This window comes from Rhamphochromis sp. 'chilingali' (assembly GCF_963969265.1).
Source record: "Rhamphochromis sp. 'chilingali' genome assembly, chromosome: 13".
NCBI lineage: Eukaryota > Metazoa > Chordata > Actinopteri > Cichliformes > Cichlidae > Rhamphochromis > Rhamphochromis sp. 'chilingali'.
In genome coordinates, this window is record NC_137940.1 from 30,477,268 (window position 1) to 30,500,355 (window position 23,088).

At 42.0% G+C, this 23,088-nt stretch overlaps 4 protein-coding genes across 11 annotated transcripts; 1 reads left to right on the forward strand and 3 right to left on the reverse strand.

Moving 5' to 3' along the window:
* Window positions 1–280: 280 nt before the first annotated feature.
* LOC308408528 (uncharacterized protein) lies at window positions 281–4,240 on the reverse strand. Of its 3 annotated transcripts, XM_080900849.1 has the most exons (5): window positions 3,274–4,240; window positions 2,957–3,075; window positions 2,689–2,806; window positions 2,426–2,557; window positions 2,097–2,231 (listed from the first exon to the last, which is right to left on the reverse strand). In XM_080900849.1, exons 1-5 carry the CDS (start codon window positions 3,689–3,691, stop codon window positions 2,224–2,226), a joined length of 795 nt encoding a protein of 264 aa, XP_080756975.1. In that variant the 5' UTR covers window positions 3,692–4,240; the 3' UTR covers window positions 2,097–2,223. The 3 variants fall into 3 exon arrangements, with proteins under 3 accessions (XP_080756974.1, XP_080756973.1, XP_080756975.1); XM_080900848.1 differs by having other exon boundaries at window positions 281–2,557; window positions 2,957–3,033; XM_080900847.1 differs by having other exon boundaries at window positions 282–2,557.
* Window positions 4,241–4,349: 109 nt separating this feature from the next.
* On the reverse strand, window positions 4,350–10,863 carry LOC308408526 (uncharacterized protein). Of its 5 annotated transcripts, none has more exons than XM_080900842.1 (6): window positions 10,252–10,863; window positions 9,944–9,992; window positions 9,125–9,511; window positions 8,758–8,885; window positions 8,065–8,125; window positions 4,350–6,612 (listed from the first exon to the last, which is right to left on the reverse strand). In XM_080900842.1, the coding sequence occupies exons 3-6, from the start codon at window positions 9,447–9,449 to the stop codon at window positions 5,441–5,443; spliced, it is 1,686 nt and encodes a 561-aa protein (XP_080756968.1). In that variant the 5' UTR covers window positions 9,450–9,511; window positions 9,944–9,992; window positions 10,252–10,863; the 3' UTR covers window positions 4,350–5,440. The 5 variants fall into 5 exon arrangements, with proteins under 5 accessions (XP_080756968.1, XP_080756971.1, XP_080756969.1 ...); XM_080900845.1 differs by having other exon boundaries at window positions 4,350–6,498; window positions 6,583–6,612; window positions 9,944–10,863; XM_080900843.1 differs by having other exon boundaries at window positions 10,725–10,828.
* A 1,247-nt stretch (window positions 10,864–12,110) lies between these two features.
* Window positions 12,111–13,536, reverse strand: mif (macrophage migration inhibitory factor). The gene is made up of 3 exons (XM_080900898.1): window positions 13,354–13,536; window positions 12,516–12,688; window positions 12,111–12,371 (listed from the first exon to the last, which is right to left on the reverse strand). The coding sequence occupies exons 1-3, from the start codon at window positions 13,459–13,461 to the stop codon at window positions 12,305–12,307; spliced, it is 348 nt and encodes a 115-aa protein (XP_080757024.1). The 5' UTR covers window positions 13,462–13,536; the 3' UTR covers window positions 12,111–12,304.
* A 4,549-nt stretch (window positions 13,537–18,085) lies between these two features.
* On the forward strand, window positions 18,086–22,835 carry LOC308408406 (uncharacterized protein). 2 transcript variants are annotated; one of them, XM_080900626.1, is made up of 5 exons: window positions 18,086–18,275; window positions 18,712–19,045; window positions 20,179–20,480; window positions 21,070–21,181; window positions 21,318–22,835. In XM_080900626.1, the coding sequence occupies exons 2-5, from the start codon at window positions 18,733–18,735 to the stop codon at window positions 22,343–22,345; spliced, it is 1,755 nt and encodes a 584-aa protein (XP_080756752.1). In that variant the 5' UTR covers window positions 18,086–18,275; window positions 18,712–18,732; the 3' UTR covers window positions 22,346–22,835. The 2 variants fall into 2 exon arrangements, with proteins under 2 accessions (XP_080756752.1, XP_080756753.1); XM_080900627.1 differs by having other exon boundaries at window positions 20,287–20,480.
* The last annotated feature ends 253 nt before the right edge of the window (window positions 22,836–23,088 follow it).

The following is a 23,088-nucleotide window of genomic DNA, read 5'->3' on the forward strand; positions in this document are numbered from 1 at the left end:
CACAGAGGTCAGCCAGGCATCACTCAGCTCCTGAGATGAGACACGAACAAATATCCCATCAACCTCCACATAACCTACACACTTGAGGCATTTTTAGGCTTGTGCGTAAGAAGACATGCTTGAGGTTAAAGTTATTTAAGTTTGTGTTATTAGAACTAAATTCTGTCTTTTTTGCAGCCCTAAGCTACATGAAAGAGGCAGTAACTCAGAGAATATTTCATACCAACTTCGAGTTTTAATGGATTCTGATTTAACTTAAATAATTAAGAGTGAAAAATACTTTTTAACATTTTACATAGAATGAGACATCTGGGTTCTGTATCCACTCACTTCCACAATTAGGAAGTAACTTTTTCAGGAACTATATGGAGAGAAGAAAACACACACGGGGACTTATTATGGTGTTGTTCATAAAAGCATATGCAAATATAGTTTTATGAAAGGCTCAAAATCTTTCAGCACATCTTTTGAAGATATGGACTGGAGTAAAAATAGAATGGCCCCCCTGACAATAATTAAACTGCTGTTTTTGCACACTTTTAAAGCCAAACGGCTAAAGAGAAATTGGGTCTTGAGCACCTAAACCCAGTAGCTGAGGTACTCTCGTTTAGATTTTGCCTAACAAGCACAGCTTGAGAGATGGCACGATGACACAAGTGCGTGCATCAGGGAAAAAGATCTGAAATATAGGGCAACACTATCAAAATGTGCAAAGCTGTCCAAAGCTGTTTCTATAACTCTTTTGTGTGTTGGCACTGCCCCCTAGAGTCTGACAAAGACTTGTGCAGCGAAACTAAAACCAAACTCTGAAGTGAAGTGATTTTTCAGGCTTAGGAGAAATACAAGTTAATGCATAACTACGGTGTTTAATTTCACTTTGCAAAAACAAGATGAAAGGAAAGTACAGTTTTTTAATATCATGATTATGGACTTGTTGAAGGAACACATTTCCATTTTTTTCACAATACATTCAACTTAATGGTTTGAGGAGATAGGCAGTACAGGACAAATGTGAAGAAACAGATGTGCTATCCTACCTCTGCATGCCACATGTCCTAAGCTAATACCAACTAGTCTTTCTTTATTCGCTTTACAAAAAATATTATTATTATTATTTTGGAGTTTTGTCACATTAAATAATGAAAAGGTGCTTGGATTCATTTACCAACTGTCCACATTCAGGGAAGAACATCACTGGAAGATAAAGTCAGCCTGGAGAATCATTATTATTACATTTTTCACATCAGCAGCCAATGTTTCTTATTCTTGGAAAATCACATCTACTCATTTACAATACAGCAAAATAAGAAGCTTTCTTTTTGCGGGACCCAAAATTATAAGTCAAAACTGAAAAAAACATTTAGAAACTAACTTTGATTCTGTGGGTCAATAAATGCAGCTTAAACTTTGGATAATTAATTTAACACTTGTCTCAAAACAGAAACAAATAAAAGAAAAAAATGAAGTATTTTAAACTATTTTAAGTGCTCACTAATACAGGCAACCTTCAAAGAAGTTTTTAGATTTTACTGTGCAAATGAAATTCAAAGTGCAGATCCATTTTTTTAATTTAAAAAATCTTTTTAAATGGGATTTGGGACTATGTCAGGCTCCTGCTGGTTATCCATATAGTAGGGATCTCCTTGGTGGACTCTGTGATTGTGCACCCTAAGGTTTCCCCTGTGGGCAAATCTCTTTCCGCACTCTGTGCAAGCAAAGGGCCTCTTCCCCATGTGAACGTCCCGTTGGTGCGCTCTCAGGTTCCCGCTGCGGGCGAAACGTTTACCACACTGAGCACAGCCAAAAGGCCGCTCCCCTGTATGTGTGCGAGTGTGCACAGTGAGCTCAGAGGGAGTGAGGAAGCTCTTTTCACAAAACTGACAGGGATGCAGTCTGACTCCTGTGTGGCGCAAAAGGTGTCTGCGCTGGTGGGAGGGGTACGTAAAACACTTTGTGCAGTATGGGCAGGTGTAAGGTCGGCCGTTCCCTCCACTTGAAGCTGGATTGTGGCTAAGAGCGTTTGTGTGTCGTAAAGTGAGCAGCTGTGTATTAGACTGGGGTCGGAGAGGGTCTCTGTTTCCAAAATTTGTGACTCGCCGGGTGTTATTCATGGAGGCTCTCCCACCCCTTTCGTCTCTTGGTCTCCATAGTGACTCACCAGGTGGGGCTTGGGATTGATCCTGCTGGGCCCCCCTCTCTGCATTCTGGTTGGAGTTCTGGTTCTCAGGCTCCTGGTCCAGAAATGGGAAAGAGTTGTCATCATCTTCGTTACTGGTCTCATCTGAGCCAAAACCAGGCCTGAAGCAGGGCGCATCTGTGCCAGAGCTGCTGCTAGCTGCACCAGTGCAGCTGGTTGTGTCTGCCTGTAGGTTCTCCAGACTGGACACCCCACCTCGGGTGGTGTCCAACCCAGGTAACCACTCACCTGGTTGAGCTAGGCTAGGGTCAGGTCTGGGGGAGCAGCGCCCACTCTGGGAGATGGAGAGAAATGGGGCAGAGGCTTGATCCTGAAGGGGTCTGTGGTCTGCACCACGACTGCTCTGATCCCAGTGAGATACTGCAAAGAAATATGGAAGAAAAAAAAACACCCACAATTTAGCTACTTTCAGCCTTCTCACTATTATTCTCGCTTTGATTATTTATTCTCATAGCTTCTCTTGTTTTAGCAATAGATTGTGACTTAGTTACATTTTGTCTTAGCTTGTGTAGCAGTCAGGGTATCAATCTGCATCTCGTCCCCAGCTGCGAGGCTTCTCTCTGGCGCTTGGGCTGTGAAAGACCCCAGGCCAGGCCGTGACCCAGCACGCTGAATTGAAAAAGTAAAATGTAGCTATAAGACTTAGAAAAGGCAGGGAAAGTTTAGCAGGTGAATGTTAAGAAGTCATAAAGACTTAATTGCTGCAGTTTAATAAAACAGGCAACTTCTGAATGACACAGAGGCAGGGGAGGGTCTGACCTCGTGCTTTACTGAAGCTCCATCCTGACCTTTGACCTCCTCCTTCAGTTTACCAAGGCTCTGGCTGACTCCTTCTACTGGGTCAGAATGAGAAGAGACATCTTTTCCCATATTCAGTCCTGTGCGAGAGAACTGTAATTTGTAACCATCTCTGGCACTAATTCAGTAGGTAATAGGTCTACATAATGATGAACACAACAGGTTCAATGGAGCTGATAACGGGATGAGCAGGTATAGATATGATGACGATGACCTGACGATGACCAAATTGAGTTGTTCATGAACCAGCTTGAATCAGACAAAGACAGCTGTAATACCTGATCCTGTCAGGGTCTGTTGCCTCAAGCTGCCCTCTCTGTCTCCTGAGGACATCTCTCCTTCCTCGCTCCCTCCACCCTTTGCCTTCTGCCTCCTCTCCACTTTCTCCAGCTTACACCGGAGGATGGAGAGCTCCTCGGTTTTCTGCGCCAGCTCCGCCTGCTGTTCACACAGGCTGCTCTCAAAGATCTTGGCTATCTCGCACACAGCTGCTGCCAGCAGTGAGTCCATGACGGTGGCCAGCTGAGCATGGAAAGCGCTCCTCACAGACTCCATTGTCCTTTGTTTTGTGGATGCTGTTTTAATGACAACAGCTGGTTGCCACTGCTGTTTTCTTCTGTGGTTTGCCTCCAGAGGGAGTAGACGGACGACGTGGCTACCGCTATACACTCTGCCGTGGCATCTATGAACTGCCATGAGATGCTGCCATACTAAACAGCCAATTTACAGCATTACGCCATCAGACATTTATAACAGCTGCCAGCATTTATAACTCGATATCTACAATGTGTACTGCTTCATAGTAATGTTATAATAATCACAAAAACTCCTATATGGTTTATCACTTAAACTACTGCTAGTGTTACACACGATGATGGCAAGCAATATGCTGTAATGTAAAAAGCCAGTTTGTATGGAAGAAGAGTATAAACATAGTTAACTTCAGTCTAGCGTTGAGAAACTGGCTGTGACCAGGCAAGGCGTTCAGTGCCGTTACACCGAGCTAGCTAACGTTACCTCCGGTTAACGTGTAAACACGGGAGCCAATCAAGCGTAGCCTTTACTATTCAGCCCTGAAGCTCACAGCACAACTGAAGAAGAAACGACCAAAAGCACAGGACCGTAATGGCCGACAGTAGTCGGTGGGAAAATATCTTCACTGAGCATTAAAACAACACTCAATGTAGTTTTTCTTGAGCTAGCAGGTTGGTAACTGCGACGTGATCACCGCCGCAAGTCTCGCGATAACAAGGCTAAATGGTTCAGAGCACATTCATTTGTATTCATCGAAAATCCCTATTGCTGCAATTTGAATCTTCTCTAAATTCATATTAAATACATAAATGACAAAAGGTATAAAATAGGGGTTTTATTTAAAAGTGACAACGATTCAATCTAGCAATTACAGTCCGGTTACAAAGAAAAAGTATAACGGGCTTGTAAGATCACCTATTACATATAGGTTAAAAAGAAAAACCCACACGACCAAAATAAAAACACATATTAGGTTTGGAGCAGATAAAAAGGTAAAACACATTCATATTTTTGTAAACTTGGACAAAAAAAAACAAAAAACAGTGAACAAACGTACAAAATATATTTAGAACTGTATAAAAATTGCAAAGGTATCAAAACCTCAGAACAATGAAATGTTTTCAGATATAAAACAAGTTGAACCTTTAGAATAACTGATTTTTTCCAGTAAATACAGTCAACATGAAAAGCTCAAGCACTCAAGCACATCAGGCAATTTGGGATGATGTGAAAGGTCAAGTCGTGCGATTTCTCAAATTCCTGTTGACAAAAACAGGACAAGCTAAACACAAAACACCAAGAATGGCATTTAGCTCAAGTTATAAACAAGAACAAGAGGGTAAGCCTTTAAAATAGAGTTTAGCAAGCAGGGATCCATGTATCTTTCAGTATCCATTACCACAACTACTGCAGTCACTATTATGGTCAAAGTGCAAGTCTGCTTTAAGGTAATGTTGGTTTTACAGAACTTTTGAAGTACAGAACTATCCCAATTTATGAGGTATTTAATATATTTAAAACAAACCCAAACAAAACCAAAAACATCTTTAGAAGTATTTAGACTGAAATTCCTGAGGGTTAGTATACATTTGCACTAGCTTGAACCACTGCTTAAACCCCAAAATGTATTTTCATGTTATTAGTGAAAAAAAGTTTTAGGTGGATTAAAAAAACTGTAACTCTTAGTTTAGTGACATTTCTTCATACCAATTTGTTGATAGCATACATCACCTGATTGTGGATTATTATGTTTTATGTATTGTTTTAAAATATGCCAGAGATGAAAGACAATCATGTAATTGTATTAAACAAAAACAAACAAACAGTACAGTTTAACTTAAAGCCACCAGAGACAAAATTCAGTGTTTCAATGTCCACAGTGGTACTAGAGGAGTCCTTTGGTTTAGTCCTCTAATTTTTACATTTAGACACATGCTTGTCATAAACTTCTTGTGAGGGTAATTGTTTCCCACACTTCTTGCACTGGATAGCTGCCGGTGGAGAGTGGCACTTCTTTTTGTGCACGTACAGCTGCGCATTAGTACGAAACATCGCAGGACACCTGTCGCATTTTAGGGGTTTCTCTCCTGTGTGGATGCGATAGTGTTCAATCAAGATTATTTTGCTCCTCAACACCTTGTGACAGGATAAGCACATGAAGCCACGATTGTGCCGCACGCCCATTGTTTGCCATCTGGAGCTTTTCTTTGACTGAAGCCTTTCTTTGTTTTGCACAATTTCCTCACTCATGTGTTTGCGGGGAGAAACTGAACCCCCTGTGTTCTCTTCGATCTCTTCTAAAGGTTTGGTCCAATATAGGTCTCCATTTATTTCCGTGTTTTGGTCGTTGTGTCTTTTCACCATGTGCAATCTGAGTGACTGAGCAATGCGGAACGTCTTTTGACAAATGCTGCATGAATACGGCTTTTCACCAGTATGAATCCGCATGTGCTCTATTAGCTTGAACCGAAAATCAAATGACTTGCTGCAGTGCGTGCAGGGGTACCTTCCCGCGTTTTTATTTCCCTCCTTATTGTTGTTGCTGCTTGAGGAACGGGTGCGCTCTTCACTGACGGCCTGTTTTTTGCTTGCCGTACGGTTTTCTCTTTTATCAGCTGGTTTGCCTTCAGAGCTGGCTGCCAACAATTTCTTGAGTTTTGCACAATTACGTTTATGATGTCTCAGTGTGCTCGGAAATGGGAAGATTTTCTTGCAGCCTCGACACGTCTTGTGTGATCGTACGTGCACATCTCGGCCAAATTCTGTATCGAAAACTTTTTTGCAAATCTTGCAGGAGTAAGCATTTTTGCTGCCACTTTCCATTGTTTCATGTTCTTTGGACGTGGACTCAGTTGATGCAGTTTTTCTTTCCCCTCTTCTGCTCTTCACTTCATTTTCTTGCTTTTGTCCTGTTAATTTTCTCCTCCTTCGTCTATGATGTCCCAAAGCAATTAGGTCCGGATATTCCTCTTTGATGTCATGGAGTAACAGTTTCACATCATTTTTAATGTTCTGAAACCAATGATCATGTGCTGGAAATCTTTTGTCCTTACCTGTTTTTTTGCTCTCTATTAAATTTGAAACTGTGAAGAAAAACATGGAAAAAATATTTAACATAACATGAATGTTATATGCCAAACTGTGCATTTGCATTTTGAAATAAACTAATGCAAACATTTAACTGATATCACAAGCTGAGCACTGAATAAGCAAATATGAAGGGGAAAATGGTGATATTTCTTACACTTTCTTATTCCTAGATCAGCCAGATTGCAGACTGGTAATACACATCCACATGAAGAGCTGCAGCTTAAATTTTATAAGGGAAGGCTTACTTGGGAAGGCTTTGTGATTTATTAGTAGACACAGGTATATTTGGAGACTTATTTGAGCATTTTTTTTAAGAAAGCAGCTTAAAGTATCTTTTATTTTAGCATACAATTGGTTCTATTTAGTGTAAACAACAATCCCATTGTTTTACAAGCATTAATACAGGATCCTAAAACTTGGAACCTTCTTGTACTTTTTGATCTTAAATCAAAAGCACATGCAAGCAAACCTAAATTTGAATTCTGTTTTTATATAAATTCTTTTCTCTCAGACCATTCAACCCCACAGGGCTGCATCTGAGACAGTAAAATCTAAAACTCTCTTATGCACATCTACATATCAAATTAATGAACAAGCAATTTGAATCCATCAAATTCTAATCAGTCTTAATGACAGAGCTGTGATACCCAGCTAACTTACAGACAACATTTTTGCCTATTTTCCATCCTTACTTCAAATAGGTTGAACTTTATAACAACACAGCAGCTCTTTTTAAGTCTTAATGACCAAACATCTTTAAACCCACGCAAACTCAAATTGCTGCTTTGTCTTTAGGAGATGTGTTACTTTCAGCTTGTATTATGTACTTAACATCTTCACCTTTTCTCTGTAAAATCAGTTGCCCTGATGTCAGTAGACTGGTTCGCATTTCTTACTGGTCACACTCTGTCAACACCCACCCTTTCATGTGAACACGCTGATAGCTAGATTGTGCCAACTTCTTTAGTTGACAAGCACCTTCATGTGACTGCTTAGCTTGATTACCCAGGTTGGGCACATTGGATTTTCTTTGTATTGCACACCCCAGTTCACTGTTGTGACACGTCTCTGCTCTTGAGAGTTGCACCAAGTTATAGGGCCACTCCAACCAGATCCAACAATAGATGGGGAACCGGTTCACATGCTGCTACACTGAGCTCAGTGAGGGTGCAGATCAGAAAAATAATAGTATTTCAAGTATGGGGCAGTTCCAGTTCAACCTCAGGATGACAGATTCACTGAAGAGACAGCTAATCATGCTGCTCCATTAATTGGCACAAGTAATTAGGCAAAATTAAATATCTGCTGAGTAGAAAACTATAAACAGATCTGATGATTCACTGAAACTTTTGCTCACAACACCCACCAACAATATTATCACATGGAAAACAGAGGCACGCTGTCACTTCTGGCATGAAATAGTAAATGAAAGAATTAAGACTCACTTCTACTGGATCTCCTGGCACTCTTTCTTCTCTGGTTCAAGTCAATGTCACAGCGAACTCCCTAAAATATAGATATACATATAGATGATAATCTCCAAAGACTAACAGGGCAATTTACAAGTAAACGAAATGCTCATGGAGCTGTGTTTGCATAAAGAGACAAACATCATCTGAAGAATTTGTTTCTTTTAGTTTTCAGCTAAAGTAAATAAGTAAAGTAAATAGATGTAACAGAACAGAAGAGTGCAGTAAACATTTTAATTTTTTATCAAGTCATTAGGAGCCACAACATCTTAGGTGAACTTGCACAATTTCAGTATGCATTTGTAAATTTCGGTTTGATTTAAAGGTTTAGTTTCATTTTTAAAAATGTGTTTTCACCACTTAGTGAAAGTAATAATAATGCACCAGTGTGCATTGCATGCCACCTCATATGATTATTAAATACAATTAGTCAATCAAAAACATTTGATAACCAAACAAATTTGTAAATTCTCATCTTACAAACTATGTAGCTGTATACACATCATTGCACTCCTAAATTTCAGTTTTCTGTGAAACGTTGTAAGCGAGCCTCAAGTCGTCACAAAACGAAGATGTTTTTTTTCCTCTTCTGAAAACATAAAAGTCAAGTTGCAGATTTCTCTGGTGGTTAAGGATGCTACATCCACAGTTCTACCTTCAACTACATACCTCATCCTTGGGGATTGTAATATGACACAGAGGTATGGACAACGCCCGTAGTCGTACACTGGGACACACAATTTCATCTGGTTTGGTCACTGTCTCGTAGCCCAGAGGAGAACACCAGTCATCGGGTACTGCACAAACCAATGCACGAAAATTGCAAACATGCTTAAAGTTAAGCCAGGCAACTGTTTTACTGAGTAAAAATAATCTTGCAACAGTCTACCAAGATTAAATCAAATAATCAATTATGATCAACTCTGCACACGCACTCCACCACTGCCCTGGAGGTTATAAACAGTAACACCTATTTGTTCATAAATGTCATTTAGTCATAATGTAGTCAAAGAAGTAACTACATTTAAAATTATACCTTCAAAATCAATCTCAGGGACCTCAGAAGACTGTCCTGGAGTTTCAGTGACAACTTCAACCTCTGTTTGCGACGGATTCGTCTGGATTTGATTCGTCTTTACCTGTCTTCCTCTTGCATCCTCAAGTTCTTTCAGCTTTAGCTCTGCTGTCTGTAGCTTTATTTTAAGTTGGGTGACCTCTTGTCCTTTCTGTGCCAGCTCCATTTGATTGTCATACAATGTGTTTTCAAAAATCTTCATTATCTCAAACACGGCTCTCCTCGAAATAGATTCCATAGCTGTGGTCAGCTGGGCCTTGAACCCTCTTGTTAGAATGTCAGACATCTTTGAAAGCGACTTGCAGATATCCTAGTATCATAAATTTGTGTGTGGTGGTAGCTTCACTCCTAAACACAGGGATTAGAGATGAAGTTAGGTATTCTTACAAGCTTTACATTAATTATGACAGCAATTTAAAGTGTATATTTGCTGATAAAGTCTCCTCTCTGCCCCATAACTTTCCACCTAATGTTATGGCGCTAAATACATAAAAGAGTATTTAGGTGGAAATGATAAGTAGGTCTGGACTTAGAACAGGACTTACAAACAGCAAATATACACGTTTTTATTCCCTTATTCCCATCTGGTAGAGCAACTATCATTCATAACCTGATTTAGTTAAAAAATACTTTTTTTTAAAAAATATCACTGGTGGATGTATTTTTAGGTTGTTTATTTTATTCATGTTTACATTTATTCCATTAATCTGTATGGAAACCATCACATGTTGCAACAGAAAGGTTTAAACTGCATTTATTTTAGCATGCAAGTTTAGTTACCTGGTAAGACAAGTAGTTCACTCTCCCGTATTTCCTTAAGGAAAAAAAACTGAACAAAAACAGCAGTAAAAACCTAACCCAGACGGTTAACTACATTTGATCACCATTCATAAACAGCTATTCGTAAACCACTTCATTTTTACTATAAGCCATGGTGATAGATTAAAACCCCGGTTCAAAATTAACGTCGAACAGACGAATAATCACTATTACAACGTGCATGCGTCATTTTATCTCAAATATAACCACTTCAGAGAGGCTACTGTTAACACATGGCGGGTGATTTCCTTATCTATCCAAATACCTACAGTGCGGCACAGTGAAACTCCTTCGAGGCTTGACTTTCTGAACTTCGCCTTCAACCCAGAAATTTGCTAGACTAGAACTAAAGAAGGAACCCGATTATGGCGCCTAGATACCAAAATCGTGTCTTAAATTGGTTTTGCGTTAGCTAATGTACATAAACCTAACATATTCAGCCGCCATTTCGCTCAAGAGAAGAAGAAGGAAACGGGTACGTCACTGCTACGTCGGTTTATAGTAGAAAAAAAACCCAAAGTAATCATGGATTTATTAAAACGCTCAATATTTTTGAAGCAAGTGAAAATTAAATACATAAATATACAGTTAATAACAGACAGATATTTTCCGTTCGCAATATTTATATTTTCTCGCCATCTTTGGTATCAAACGTAGCGGCTACCATGGCAACCATCTAATACAGCACGAGCCGGTCTATTCGTCTGCTACATACAACACTAACCTGCTTCTTTTTTTTTACCTGCATGCGAGAGAAGCTGTTTTTCTGTACCTGAACTACTGAATTGAACCAATTAGGGACAGCAAAGACACTGAAAAACACAAGGCCACAGCTTAACCTGATATTTCCTGACTGAACTTTTCCCGCCGCGCAGTGATATGACGTTTCCTCCCGTCACGAATTTCCGGTAGGAGTTCGTGACATTTATTATTTGTACATTTATTTATTTTTAATAGTTTTGTGTTTCGTATCCATTTCAAAAAGTGTTTTGACTAATATTTGGCTTTTAATTTTAACCTGGCATTCCGCGCTTTTGACAGTTTTTAAGAGGCGATATATAAACTGAATTATTATTATTAATATTATTATTATTATGAGAATGCAAAGCATCAAGCTGTGTGGAGATATTTTAACCATGCTTGAAGAATTCACAGATAAGCCCCAAAATAACCGCTAGACAAAGTTAAATACAATCCAAAACCTGAGAAAATTAAACCCTTTCATGAATGCCTGATCCCCAAATTAATGATTTATTTTCTCTTTCTGCAATATTCAGTTTGAAATACAGAAAAGGAAGCAGACTGTGCAGGTTTACAGTGTCATCACTGACGAAATATTTACTTCACAAACTCTTTGTACAACTGAGTATTGTTGATGACAAAGTCTATCCATTTATGACCAGAGTATACCCATCTTCTGTTGTCTGCTTCCAGCAGGATTATGTGCCATGTCACAATCATCTCAAACTAGTTTCTTGATTGTGACAGTTAGAGATTCTCGTCATGAATGCAAATCTCACAAATATGCACCGTGTGATGATACGTCAACATGGGCCAAAATCTCTGATGTTTCCGGCACAGTGTTGAATCTATGCTACGGAAGATTAAAGCAAATCTTGCCCAGCCAAAACGTTGCATAGATTTTTGGAGAGCTACAGCAGACTGAACAATCTACACTTGTATGCACAGCCTGAAAACAGCTTAATTGTCATGCTTGGGTACATGGATATATACAGTTAATGGCTTGGCTCCTATGGCCTGATGATGAACACTTCAAAGTGAGTTTTGTATGAATCCGTGTATTTCAATAATACTTAATATGTATCCTGACAATATACCTGATACTTGACCAGGCACAATGACAAGGACAACTTGCTTAGCTCATTAATGGACAACATTTTCAGAGCATTAACACTCAGTAGCAATTAGTTTACAGTGATAGTTTCAAATGGGATAAACAACAATTAACAGATGGCTTGTCTTTCACTATCATGCAATCGTAATATTTCCCCTGTGCCGTCCACATAGTGTTCCAGTCAAAGTAAGATTCCATCACAGCTCCCTGACTGCTCTAACACATACCTGTCAGGATCCTTTTTCATTGAAAACAAAGGAAAACAGAAAATCATTTATGGTTTATAGGATTTGCTTTATTGCATTTAAATGGGAAAGTTATAGTGCAATGCTAAAGAGTCTGGATAAGTGCTTTTAAGGTAGTCAGTATTTCTACAAGTGGATCACCAATTGTCTTCAACTCATCATTTAGTCAGTTATAAGTTCCTGTAGGAAAATTCTGGAATGATCTTTTTTTTGACCTCCATTTCAGCCAAAGGTTGTGCTGTTCCAGGCCACATTGGCTGCTTCCATGTCCATAAAGTTAATATACATCCTGAAATACACAAGAGAGAAGGAAAAATAGGTCAATGAGAGTAGACACTGACAGCCAGACGGGGGTGGGGATTGCTTCTGTAACCATGTTACTTTCACTCATCAAATTATTAAAAATGTGCTGGTTAAAGTGTGTCTTTGGTACCTTTCAGGAGAGATGCCCAGGTGTTTGTTGAGCAGTCCACACAGCAGTTTAGAGTATTGCCTGTTGGCAGCACCACTGATCTTGCCAATGCTGTAGAGGAAGCAGAGTGCGCAGGGGTCTCCCTTCCCTCCAAACATCATCATTTGGTCAGGGTTGATGTGCACAGATACGTACTGGTGTGTACAAGACAGAAGCACAAAACGGTGCAAACAAATTTTAAAACAATTAACCAGTGAAGGCTGTGGATTTTTGAAAAGTTACCAATATCTTCATTTATTTTCCATTTCTGTACACAAGTAGAGAATCTCTATAATATATTTTAACATTGTCGCCTATGTAGCACTTAATTAAGCACTTAATTACAGTCTAATAAAGAAACCATAGAATCGTCTGATTATAATTCAATAACATGATGACTCATGTTATTGAATTATATTTATATATATATTTATTTTATTTTATTCTCATCATTGATGAGAATAAAATGTCTGTCTCCTTTAATGTTGACTATTTATGAGTAGGTTACTTGATTATAAGAGTATTAATGTGACGTAATGAAGCGCCATCCAGATATTCTTATGGCCAAGCTTGCATTTGAAGCGGGTGAGTGATCCAACTCCACCGATCAATGATCTCCCAGCGCTGGCAGTCTACACACTGTCTGCATAATTACACAAGACAAAGCCAGCCTAGTTTACCGAGTGGAGCTCTATATAATATGCTTTCATCAGAGAAGTTAAATCTAAACATGCGGAATTAAAGGGGACAGCCATTGATTGATAGTTATGACGTACAATCGCGTGAGGGTAGGTGGAAGAATGAGCGCGTGCCGGCCTACCTGTGCAGGTTTTCCCATAGCTTTGGCCAGCTCCTCTGTAGCCTCGGACAGGAGAGCTGCCGGTACATCACCTCTGGCAACATTGGTGTTCACTACAAACATCGGCATTATTGCAACGCTTCTCTCCCTCAAGGTGCAGCCGCTGGTATTCTTCGCCTTCCTGCTTCTTCTTCTTCTTCTTCTTCTGGTTGTAGGGTTGGCAACTAGCTTGTAGACGCATTACCGCCACCTACCAGACTTAAGTGTTTCACAATTACAAAAGTCGCTAATGGCCCTGCATTAATAGCAACACATATTTAAACAACTTCGGCCTCTTACAACTCACTATGGGCCTTTTCCTTCTCCACCTCTCTCATTGAGATTTAATTCAATTTTATTTACATAGCGCCATATTATAACAGTTGCCTTAAGGCACTTTATATTGTACGGTATAGAGAAACCAAAGACAACCCCAACAATCATATGAACCGCTTTGAGCAAATACTTTGGAGACAGTGGGAAGGAAAATCTCCCTTTTAACAGGAAGAATTCTCCGATAAAACCCGGCTCAGGAAGGGGGAAGGAGGAATGGGGTGGGAGGAGGAAGAGAAGACAAAGACACGATGTGGAAGAGAGCCAGAAAAACTAGTTCATGCATTTATTATTTCTCGACTGGACTACTGTAATACATTATTATCAGGATGTCCTTAAAAGAAAAAGGTGAAAATCTATGCTATGCCTTCTAATGATATTGCCCAAGGGTAGAGTTGGATGTTCAGAGGACTGGAGGAGCCAGGGATCAAACCACCAACCTTCCAATCAGTGGGTAACCTGCTCTACCTCCTGAGTTACAGCCGTCTGGCTGCAGGTTAAAGACTTTTTTTTGTCTCTGTCTTGGTCTCCTCGCGACTTTGTCTTAGTCTTGACTCGGTCTTGGTCTTGTCTTGGTCTCGATACCCTCTGGTCTTGGTATTGTCTTGGTCTTGGTTTAGGTGGTCTTGATTACAAGTCTACCTAAGGGAAGCATGTGTGATGCAATTGGAATTGGTCCTAGCACCCTAAAACCCTGTGGAACTCCATAATTAAACTTACTGTGTGAAGAGGACTCCCCATTTACATGAACAAACTGGAGTCTATTAGATATATATGATTGAAATCACTGCCGCGCAGTACCTATAATACCTGCAGCAAGCTCTAATCGCTATAATAAAATATATGATCACTGCTGCACTGAGGTCTAGTAGGACAAGCACAGATTTGTCCACTGTCAGAGACCATAAGCAGATCATTTGTAACCTTCATTAAAACTGTTCCTGTACTGTGATGAACTCTGAAACCTGACTGAAACTCTTCAAATGAACCAAATAGGCTATATGCCTTGTCTCCCATCCGTCCGTCCATCCGTTCACTTCCGCTTATCCTTTTCAGGGTCGCGGGGGGCGCTGGAGCCTATCCCAGCTGTCATAGGGCGAGAGGCAGGGTACACCCTGGACAGGTCGCCAGTCTGTCGCAAGGCTAACACACAGGGACAGACAACCATTCGCACTCACATTCATTTGCACATTCACACCTAGTGACAATTTGGGTTATCCAATTAACCTATCCCCACAAGCTACATGTCTTTGGACGGTGGGAGGAAGCCGGAGTACCCGGAGAGAACCCACGCAGACACGGGGAGAACATGCCTTGTCTCCCAGTTCTTCTAAATCTTTGTGACTATCCCACTTTTTCCTTGCTAACCTTTTCCTTTGAATTCTTTCCTGTATTTCCTCATTCCACCACCAAGCCTCTTTATCCTCTTTTCTCTGTCCAGAGGATAGATCAAACGCATTCTTCAACATTTCCCTCAGCACTATAGCTGTACTTTCACAGTCATCTTAAGTGTCTTAACGCTTCCTTAATACTCAGAGCCTGGCTCAACTTTTTCCTGAACTCTGTGCAACAGTCTTCCTTCTTCCGCTCCCACCAGTTAATCCATGGCTCTGCCTTCACTCGTATCCAAAGCCATTTTACAGACTACTATTGAATGGTGTCTAGCTACATTCTCCCCTGCCACCACCTTACAGTCTCCTGATTTAATTGAGATTGCACCTTTTGGATGTGCTTAGCTTCCTCCAATCTTATACATCATCTAATGTTCCTTGCTCTCCTTAAAGGAGGCACAGGCATTTCCATCCTTTTCAGAAAAACCCCCACTAGCATCTGTCCTTTTGCATTTCTCTTCTTATCACCATACCTACCCCAACCCTCCTTATCACCTCTGCTTCCACTGAAGTCTACTCTCTCCATCCTGTGGAACACTTTCTAATGCTTCATCGAACTTACTCCTTCTCCTCTGAAATTTTGCACCATCTTTCCAGCTGGGGGGAATCGTAGTTATTTTTAGGGTTTTTTCCTGCAGTTTCAGGCTCGTAGGCGGCTTAAGAAATCTTCTGTCTATATCTCAGGTTTTCATGAAGAAATAATCTAATCAAACTGACCTCCTTAAGTATTTACTTTCAAGAATATTGCTCCATGAAATCTAGAAGAATGTATCACTTGCATGTCTACAAACACAGAATTCCACTTATTTGCTCCATGCTAAAATTTGTCTATGGGTTTTCTTCTGTATGTGTCTTAGATTCGGTCCTTTTGTGTGGCACTTCATTACTGTCATGTTCTGATTTTAGGCACATCAGACACCAGTGAAATTCTCAAAAAAATGGGCACCCTTATCCTTCTCCACAGATCTGTCAGTGTCGATTTAAAAATATCTTGCATGTCTCCTCTTTCCACATCGATAAAACTCAAGTACTAAATGAATGCTTTATTATTTCTTTACCTGAGCTGCAGTCAGTCAATTTCTATTTTCATGTCCACATTGTGACTGAAGGCCATAACAAAGCTGTATGAAAATAGCCAGTTGTCACATGTTCCCATGCTTCTTGCCACTCGATCCCCTCCTAACACTTGACTTCTTTCTTCCTTCTCATTTCCAGGGTATCTTTAAGGTTGGTTTTGATGAGTCTTTGTCTCCATGACCTCTGAACTTCAACAAGTAATGTTCTAGCAGCTGTTTCCTCCACATAGCAAGCCTGGACAATATCCAATCCTGCAAGAAGTGCTTTTGATGCAGATCCATAAACCACACTCTCATACTCAAGATATAGCAACTTTCCATGTCACCATGCGCTTGCAGGTGAGCATCAAATTGATGTGCTTTCTTTCTTGTTAAGAACATTATCTGTGTTTGTTTCCACAAAAATTTGATCTCCAATTTCAGTGCTGCTAAGTGATGACAGACTCTTATCCCTCTGTCAAAGGATATGATTTAAGATTATTTTCCAAAAATCCTTATTTCTGCATCATTATTATTATTATTATTATTATTATTATTATTATTATTACTATTATTATGCTAGTCTTATTTTTAAATTTAGGCAAACTGATTTACAAATGTATTTTCAAACAATGAAACAATTAAAACCCTTTAAAGTGACATGAACATGAACATGAAAAACTTTAGTATTCTACTATGCTAACTTTGTCGTTTTTTTCTGCAACTGGTAATGCAATTGTATACGCACTTCTGTCTTAAAACTACTAAACTATGAACAGAGGTGGGAAGTAACTAAGTACAAATACTTCGTTACTGTACACTCCCTACATTTTTAAAGAAATATCCGCACATCTGCTACTACTACTTCTACTACTTACATTTTCTAACAGACTCTTACATTTGGTTCATCTATAGCGTTTGTACTCGGGAGTTAAAAGTCGGTGGAAGGAGTGCATGTGTTTTTGTTTGCGATACTTCAGAAACTGTCTAGCGCTACAGAAGAGGAGACAGCATGAAGGGAGTTACGTTTTTATTAAGTAGTAATTTTAAATCCAACTTTTCTGTCAGCTGTGTGCATTTTGCAGCACAGCCTGTTGCTAGTTAAAGTATACCAGCAGATGTATTTCACAGAGAGACAAAAGAGAGAGCTAACTTGTAGAAAGTTAGCTCTCTTTGATATAGAAAGATGCAGAAAGATAGACAGAAGGGGAAGAAGACAGGTTATATGTAAGGGTAAGGACTGATAAACTGAAGATTTAAATCTTACATATGATGTCATCATTTTCAATCACGCATTGGATTTGTATATAATATGCTGTAATAAATTATGTATATTTGTTTTGTCCTGCAAAACAAGCTAAGCTGTACTAACTTTGTGTTATTCAAATGTTGCATGAAAATACTGGGTAGTTTTGTCCACGATAAACAGGTTCGTTTGCATTAATGTGGTGAATTCACAGCAAAGCTCTGTGTTGGATTGGTGCACAGTGCCTGTGGTGTTCATGGTCAGGCTTAGGTTGCATCAAGTTGCAGAGATGAATTTGCATTTAAGCTGATGATGTTCAGGCTCATTAGCTGAATTCCAACTTTATAAGCAAAAAGTTGTTTCAGTAGCCTACTTCAACTTTTACTGGAGTATTTTTTAACCTACTGCTCAACTTCTGCTTAAGTAAATAAAGTCTGTACTGTCGCCACCCCTGACTGTGAAATTGAGAAGAAAACGTGTGCAATCATGTGACAAATGGGTCGTGCTAAAAACAATAATATCAAGCGGAAGCTCTTCTGTATCCTTATGTCTTTAAAAAATCATCACCACTGCTGAAATTATTATATAAAAAGTGGCTTGTGAAACCTGAGTGCTTGGTATTTCCAGGGTGCGGCTGCTCTTGAGTGTAGCGTAATTACGGTACCGGGCATGCGTAGTGTTCTCAAGAATTAAAAGCAGTGCTGGATGAGGCGAGAAGGGAACTGGCAGGGAGAGAGAGAGGGCAGAAGTTGGATGGCGCTATCCTTTGTCGCCGTATTTCGGCACACAAACAGCTGCCGAGCGTCTCCGTGATCCGTGAAATTACACCTTTGCCGCTGTTTCACGCCGTGGTGGCTCCTCGGTGTCATCCGACAAACGGTGCGTATTCAGGGCTAAACTAGCCAGTCTGCTAGCACTTTCCGACGTTACGGAGAGGCTGCTGCTCCAGCTGTACTTTAACATTAATGCACGCACAGAAGCATTATAAGTTTACTAACAAGCCGGGCTGACGGGGGTTGTGATTTTGGCGTTGATTAACCAGCATCGCCGCCTTGGCACTGCACAGATTAACCGGGCAGGTATAGTCTTTAATTAAGTTGTAATAGAGGCGGAATGACCGTGATGCTATTCACGGAGCCCTGTCTCATTTCACTGCCGTAATCATTTAGGTTTATTTTTTAGCAGCAGGTTAGCCAGTAAAGTTAACCAACAGCTGCTATGGGGGAGAGTTGATCACACGATCGAAAACTTTTGCGATCATAGCAGGAAAGCTGTGTTACAACTGATCACGAACTGTGTGTGAAACCGTCATCAGATCTGCAGCCCCGCGGACAGGATGATGGAAGAATCGGTGACCACATTTGAGACGCATCTGACCGCCGTCATGGACAGCCTGATCCGTGCCTCGGTGTGCGAGATCACCAAACTCTTCCAGGAGACAGTGAACGACTACCTGGTGGAGCTGTCCCTCAACAGGAAGGAGAACGAGGCTCTCAAACTGCGGCTGAGGCTCACAGAGAGCAAACTGAGAACCGAGCGCAAGTACGGCATGGGCTGGGCTGCCAACCGCCGCAACGCCGGGCTGGTGGCGGCAGCAGCACCGGTGGAGGAAGCTGGAGGCCGGCAGAAGCGAAAACTTGACGTGACTCGTAAGTATTTGCTGTGTGTGGCGACTTGGAGCTTTTCTTCCTGTTTACCTTTAGTTTGCATGATGTATACAGTTCAATGGCAGCTTATCAGCACATCCTGCAGTATTTCCCTATGATTGTGGCTTTAACGTGAATAACAATGTGAATGCTATGCAGTCTAGGTGCAGTTTATGTGAAGACGCACTTGTTTTGTTGGAAAACCATCTGGCAAGAGCTGATCTCTCCCTCCCTCCTCCTTCCTCACCCCCCTTCCTCCTCCGCCTCCTCTTCATGATCGCTCTCCCTCTGTCCTTCACCTCCCCCTCTCCTCTCTCCACTGCATTCTGTCCCTCCTACTCCTTTCGCTCTTTCTGCATTTGCTCACTCCCTCCTTTCCTCTCTTCCTGCCTGGTTCCTCTCCCCCCCACCTCCTTCACTTCTCCCCGTCTCCCTCCAACTCTACCTCCTCCCCTTCCCGCTCCTCTTCTCCTCACACCCTCTTCTCCTTTTCTTATTCTCCCTGCCCCCACCTCCTTCTGCTCTGCTCTCTCTCTACTTCATCACGTTGAACACACACACACTCCCCCTCTCCTCTCCTGCTTCTCACCACCTCCACCACCCTCCATAATTACACACTCCCTCTCCACTTCTCCTCTCTCTCTCTTCCTATCTCATCTTTTTCAACTCTCCATCCTACTTTTATCTTTTTCTCCTTCACCGTGCCCTCCTTCTTTCCTCCTCTTCCTCCTGCCCCTCTTTTGACCCCCACCAACTCCACTTCTTCCTCTCCTCTCCGCCTCTCTCTCACTCCTCGCTGTCACATGTTTTTCTCTCCTTTCCGCTCTCTTGTCTGTCCTTCCACGCCCCCTCTCCTCAACTCGTTCATCATGCTCACTCCTCCTCCGCCGCCTGCTCCCATTGCTCTCACTCCTGTTCCCGTCTGCATCTCCAATCCCCTCATCCTCCTCCTCTTCCTCGTCTCCCACTTCTCCACCCTCTTCTCTCCTTCATCTCTCCCTCCCCTGGCCTTCCAATCACATCCTCCCACCTATCTCTCTCCCCCTCATATTTCATTTGCTGTTCTTCCTGCTTCTCCCCCTCCCCTTCACTTTCTCCTTCCTCTCACCTCCTTCACCACCCTCCCTTCTCCACAGGAGGCAAGTCAAAAAAAGGCCCAGCAGCAGCCTATGGCAAAGCGTGGCCTGGAGGTGTGTGGGAGGAAGGAGGAGGAGGAGGTGGTGGCGGTGCTGGTGGTGGTGGAGGAGGAGGAGGAGGAAGTGGAGCAACTGTGGGCATGGTAGCAGGAGCGGGAGGAAGAGGGGGGAAGGAGGCCAAAGATATGTACCTCATCCAGTTCCCCCGGGATGAAGAAGACGAGGGAGGGATGGTGGAGGAAGAGGAAAGGGAGGGCAGCCTCAGCGGTGAGGGGGAGGAGAAGGCCAACATCAAAGAGGAGGTGAGGGAGACAGGCTTTCTCAGAGGAGGAGTAGGAGGAGAAAGTGGCACAGCATCTCTGCTCTGCTCTGCAGCTTCATAAACACTGAGAGAGCATGTAGACACAGACAGACAATAATAATACAGAAAGAGTTTTGCTCAAATTCTTCTTCTATCAGATCACTGCAGAGATATAGTGGATAAAGTGAAGCCTATTGATTTGATATTTAGCTTCCAGAGGAGCCAGGAGTGGGGCTCTTCATATCTCATGCACAGCAAGCTTTTAGGGAGAAACACTACTGTTAGAAAAGCTTTCCACCACATCACCAAGTGGCAGGACGCTGATCCACTCTTCATTTCTCTTCTGGATTTGAATATTCAAACCATGCATAATGTGCATAAATTTGCCTCCCTGCTCTGTGAAGTCTTTCACCGCTTGAAAGGAGTCCTTCACCTAGCTGTATCTTTATTTCAGGTGCATTGTAAACATATCATGTGGAAATTTAACAAGCTTTTTTAGAACAAGAGTAAATTTAATAGTGAATGTCTCATTGTACCTGGACTCAGTCGATTACCCAGTACAGTAGCTCTCTTTCTGCTTCTCTATGCAGTTGGCCCAAACAGAGGGTTATCAGCCTGCCTCTCTCCGACTAATCAAGGAGGCTTTGAAGATGCATCCGCCCAACCAGAACCTCCACGCTGGCTCCAGAACCCCGAGTGAAGGTAATGAGCCCAGGACTCACTGAGTGAGGGAGGGCAAGTTAGAGAAAATGTTCAGAGACCAGTACTTGAAGGAAAACGGAAATGATTGCCCACACCAGCTCGTTCACTCTCTCCTCCTCCTTCTGTTTCTGCTCAGGAGATCTGTCAGACCGTCCCCCGACTCTTCATCCAGGGGAGAGTGAAGAGGAGAACTGGAAGGTGGGCTCTGCAGAACCATCAGAGGGAGGAATGACCATGGATGAGCTGAGGGGCCTGGAGTCTGCGTTAAGGGCCGAAAGAGGCCGCGAGCAGGCTTCTCAACATGACTCAGAAGTGGTTTGTGGGTCCGAGATCAGCTTGGCCCCTAAGTACATTGGTCTCGATGGAATGGAGCAGGATGGAGAGCTGGAGCCTCAGCCACCCACTCTGCACAAAGAGGACCAGATAGGACAAGGCAGGGTGAAGGAGGGCGAGAGGTTGGGAGTGGCTGGGGATGTGGAGCTGAGGTTAGGCTGGTCAAAGAAGTTAAGAGAGAGCGACTCAGCTGCGGTCATGCCTGTAGAGGATGTGGTGGAGCACGGAGAGTCGGAGCATCCGCCCCACCTATCTGCTCCGGGGAGCGTCTGGGAGAGCGCCGGGGAAGAGGAGGGCGGCGGGGACCTGCTCCACTTCTGCCCACAATGTGGAGGAGGCTTCACTTCGGAAGCCGAGCTGGAGGAGCACCCGTGTCCACTAGGTGGCGCCCATTTACAGAGCAGCGGAGCAGAGGACAGTCTTTTCCCTTGCGCTCACTGCGGCAACACGTTCAGCCACGCCTGGGCTCTGAAGAACCACGAGTGCGCCTGCGCCGCCGAGCGGCCGCACTGCTGCGAGATCTGTGGGAAGCGTTTTACACACTCACGGTCGCTGGAGCGCCATCATCTGGTGCACACGGGTGAGAGGCCGCACCGTTGCCAGCACTGTGGACGCAGCTTTAGTCGCCTTGGTAATTTGGAACGGCACCAGCGGATTCACACAGGTGAACGTCCATACGGCTGTGAAGCATGCGGCAAGCGCTTCAGCCGTGTGGAGTACCTAAAGAGACACCAACTCATACACAACAGCGAAAAGGCAACACTCCAGTGCTCCAACTGTGGAAGGGGCTTTAGTGATGTGGAGCAACTGAAGAACCATCAGTGCTTTTAGAGGCTTCACAAGAAACTCAGTTTAGGGAAAGAACAGTGGGTTTTTTTAAAAGTTTTTTTTATGGTTGTGGTAGAATTTAGCTGATGAATGTGACTGTTACAATCTCATGTCTTTCCCTGTGATTATCTTTAAGATAACAAAGCACATACATGGCAGACTTTGGTCGAGTAAACAATGAAGGCACATTTTAAAAAGCTGGCAGGAAGGACTGGTTGGTGTTTTTGTGTTGAAAGAGAAATAAAGTCAGTCTCTGCCATCTAGCCATTTTAACTGGAAGTATTATTATTTGTATGTACGTGCACAGCCAGGACTTATTTATAATGATGAATACATCGTTCATTCATACCTCTTTATCAGTACGTTAAAGCTGATGGCCTTGTTTTCTTTTTTGGATGACATAATTGACAGTTTGGTATTTTGTATGTTTGTGTTTTCGTCACATTGCTAGAAAATAAACATCTTAATTCATGAGGAAAAGTTTCGAGTTAGTGAATAATACGCCATAAAGCTTTTTTGTGTGACTACCTTCATCATAAATTTTAATTTTCAGCCATCGCTAGGCAACATTGTCATTACACATTCATTCAAGGACTAAAAAATTTGCTGTTCAAAGAGCTGCTGCTTTTTCAGAACTTCTTGTTAATGATGGCTATCAAATGGAGATGCTCGCCAGCCACTTTATTAGGTACACCTGTTCAGCTACTTGTTAATGCATGTGTCTAGTCAGCTGACTGGATGCATTC

Bases quoted from the DNA above. Each gene is read 5' to 3' on its own strand.
- LOC308408528 (XM_080900847.1), bottom strand. From the start codon at position 3,691: ATGGCAGTTCATAGATGCCACGGCAGAGTGTATAGCGGTAGCCACGTC. The intron at 3,076-3,273 runs GTATTACAGCTG...TCTCTCGCACAG, and splicing joins ACAGACCCTGACAGGATCAG to GACTGAATATGGGAAAAGAT. The intron at 2,807-2,956 runs GTCAGACCCTCC...TTTTCAATTCAG, and splicing joins GAGCTTCAGTAAAGCACGAG to CGTGCTGGGTCACGGCCTGG.
- LOC308408526 (XM_080900844.1), bottom strand. From the start codon at position 9,449: ATGTCTGACATTCTAACAAGAGGGTTCAAGGCCCAGCTGACCACAGCT. The intron at 8,886-9,124 runs GTATAATTTTAA...TGGTTTGTGCAG, and splicing joins CCCTGAGATTGATTTTGAAG to TACCCGATGACTGGTGTTCT. The intron at 8,126-8,757 runs GTATGTAGTTGA...TCTATATTTTAG, and splicing joins TTACAATCCCCAAGGATGAG to GGAGTTCGCTGTGACATTGA.
- mif (XM_080900898.1), bottom strand. From the start codon at position 13,461: ATGCCGATGTTTGTAGTGAACACCAATGTTGCCAGAGGTGATGTACCG. The intron at 12,689-13,353 runs GTAGGCCGGCAC...TGTACACACCAG, and splicing joins CTATGGGAAAACCTGCACAG to TACGTATCTGTGCACATCAA. The intron at 12,372-12,515 runs GTACCAAAGACA...TGTGTATTTCAG, and splicing joins CTGGGCATCTCTCCTGAAAG to GATGTATATTAACTTTATGG.
- LOC308408406 (XM_080900626.1), top strand. From the start codon at position 18,733: ATGATGGAAGAATCGGTGACCACATTTGAGACGCATCTGACCGCCGTC. The intron at 19,046-20,178 runs GTAAGTATTTGC...CCTTCTCCACAG, and splicing joins GCGAAAACTTGACGTGACTC to GAGGCAAGTCAAAAAAAGGC. The intron at 20,481-21,069 runs GTGAGGGAGACA...TTCTCTATGCAG, and splicing joins AGGCCAACATCAAAGAGGAG to TTGGCCCAAACAGAGGGTTA.